This window comes from Fonticula alba (assembly GCF_000388065.1).
Source record: "Fonticula alba strain ATCC 38817 unplaced genomic scaffold supercont2.1, whole genome shotgun sequence".
NCBI classification, from domain to species: Eukaryota; order Rotosphaerida; family Fonticulaceae; genus Fonticula; species Fonticula alba.
In genome coordinates, this window is record NW_009242971.1 from 4,472,197 (window position 1) to 4,474,185 (window position 1,989).

General features: G+C 64.2%; 2 protein-coding genes across 2 annotated transcripts in view; one reads left to right on the forward strand and one right to left on the reverse strand.

The window, feature by feature from the left end:
- H696_00958 (hypothetical protein) overlaps positions 1-595 on the forward strand; it is a 4,810-nt gene extending 4,215 nt beyond the window's left edge. The window contains exon 7 of the mRNA XM_009494847.1: positions 30-595. Within this exon, the coding sequence (XP_009493122.1) occupies positions 30-175 (146 nt within the window). The 3' untranslated portion in view covers positions 176-595. The remainder of the gene's footprint in view (positions 1-29) is intronic.
- A 126-nt stretch (positions 596-721) lies between these two features.
- H696_00959 (hypothetical protein) lies at positions 722-1,976 on the reverse strand (the record flags this gene model as incomplete). The annotated part of the gene is made up of 2 exons (XM_009494848.1): positions 1,322-1,976; positions 722-1,164 (listed from the first exon to the last, which is right to left on the reverse strand). Exons 1-2 carry the CDS (start codon positions 1,962-1,964, stop codon positions 722-724), a joined length of 1,086 nt encoding a protein of 361 aa, XP_009493123.1. The 5' UTR covers positions 1,965-1,976.
- Positions 1,977-1,989: the final 13 nt, after the last annotated feature.

The following is a 1,989-nucleotide window of genomic DNA, read 5'->3' on the forward strand; positions in this document are numbered from 1 at the left end:
CCCCCCCCTTGCCCCCTGCCAACAACCAGCCACTCGTCGGAATGGTGACCACCTGCTGAACTCGACGCGCGTGTACTTGCATGACCCGCGTAAGGCGCTGTTCTACTTTGCCGATCGGGGAGCAGGCAAGGTCTTCTGCTATGATCCGCGCTCGGGGCTGACCATCTCCATCTAAATGAGGATGACCCTGCCCGGCCTTTGTGCCATGTCTCCCCACATCCCCTCCCCTTCCTTCACCTCCTGGGGCCGTTCCTTGCACACACTCTTGGCCCCTCGCCCCCCTCCTCCTCTCCTCCCTCCCCCCCCCTCATCTTGGCGAGAGGGGTTCTAGATTCCCCCCTCTCTCCGTCCCTTGTAGTTTATGATCATGTCGCGTCTTCCCTTTTCTCCTTCACTCCGCGTCCGCCTCCTCCCTCCTCCCCCCCCTCCTCCTAGACTGCGCACGCTAGGTGCGCCAGTCAGCCACCCCTGTGTGCACGGTGTAGCCCTCTCGGCCTGCGCCGTCTCCCCTCCTTGCCTCTTGTTCCAAACGTGGCGTCCCCTCTTTTTTTTTTGTAATCCCCTGTCACCATGTATATACACCCCTTTCAAGCCATCACCTGCTGTTCCTTCGATCGATTGCGTCGATCTCCTGCTTCCCCCACGCTTTCTGAATGGCACAATGCGCGCTTCTATTTGACAAGTGAGGAGGAGAAATGTAAGTGAGCTACCACCATTACGACTACTGCTGCTGCTGCTGCTGCTGCTGTTGCTGCACGGCGGCCCGCTTCAGCGCCGGAGCGGGCATCCCCTTTAGACGAATGAACATGCCACTGCCGGTGGAGTGGACGTCCGGCCCGTCAAGGTCCAGCTCGGGAATCGGGGCTCCGGCCAGAGGAATCGCACATAGCGCGCCCTCTACGTGGACCTTGCGTCCAGCGACCGAGGTGACGCGCGCCCAGAAGGCATATTCGCCACCCTGCAGGTCCGGGGCGCCGGGCATTTCCGCGCCCCCGGCCTCGTTAAAGTGCTCTTGAAGGTCCAGGAAGCCCGGAACAAACTTCTTGTAGTGTACATTCAAGCTGGCCGTGGCCACGGGGTAGCCGCTGAACCAGACTGTGTTACCGAGAACCGTGTCCAGCAGTGTGGCGACCGCCCCGCCATGGATGCAGCTTGGGGGGCCCTCTAGTTGGGGGAAACGCAGGAACCATGGCCCCGGACGCCAAGTGGAGCAGAGAGGGCCGTCAGAAAAAGAAGAGGGGGAAAATGCGCAAGGTGGCATGTCAAAGTGCATGTGTGTGTGTGTGTGTGTGTGTGTGTGTGCGCGCGCGCGCGCACGCACCGCATGTCTCGCCAAACTTGACCAGGCCGCGAAGGACACCGCCACCCAGGAGCGGGGGCGAGGTCTCGAATAGTTCGGCATCCGGGCCGGTCACCGGCTGAACGTCAAGCTCGGCCGGAGCAAAGGCCATACGCAAGAGCATGCCACCGGAGCGGCCCTCACCAGTGCGCCAGGGGCCGCGCAGGTAGTTCCGAGAGGGGGTCTGGTACGCGCCCTTGTCTCCGCGACTGACCAGGCGGAAGTCCAGCGGCACGCGCAGCCACCCGGCCGGGCTATCGGGGGGCGGATGCCCTGCGCGCGCGCTGTCGGCCTCGATCAACGCCCGCAAGGATGCCTGCCCAGTCGACGAGAGGGCCGGCGGGGGGGAAGCCACCAAGCGCTCGAAGAAGTCCACCGCCGGAGGGGACCACGGGAAATCGATCCCCTCGGGGGCGGGGGCCAGCGAGTTGGCGCGCATCAACTCGGGCAGAGTGATGCGCTCGACATTCGGCACAGCAGCTGGCGATGAGAACTCCCGCACCGGGTGGGAGACCGGCAAGGAGGCAGCAGCACGAGCGGCGGTCAGCACCGACCCAGCGCGGAGGCCCAGCACCGGGCTCACATGTGCCGCCAGCGCCCGACCGAGCGAAGGAAGTCGGCTCATGATGGGGGGGGGGGGGATTTGGGGA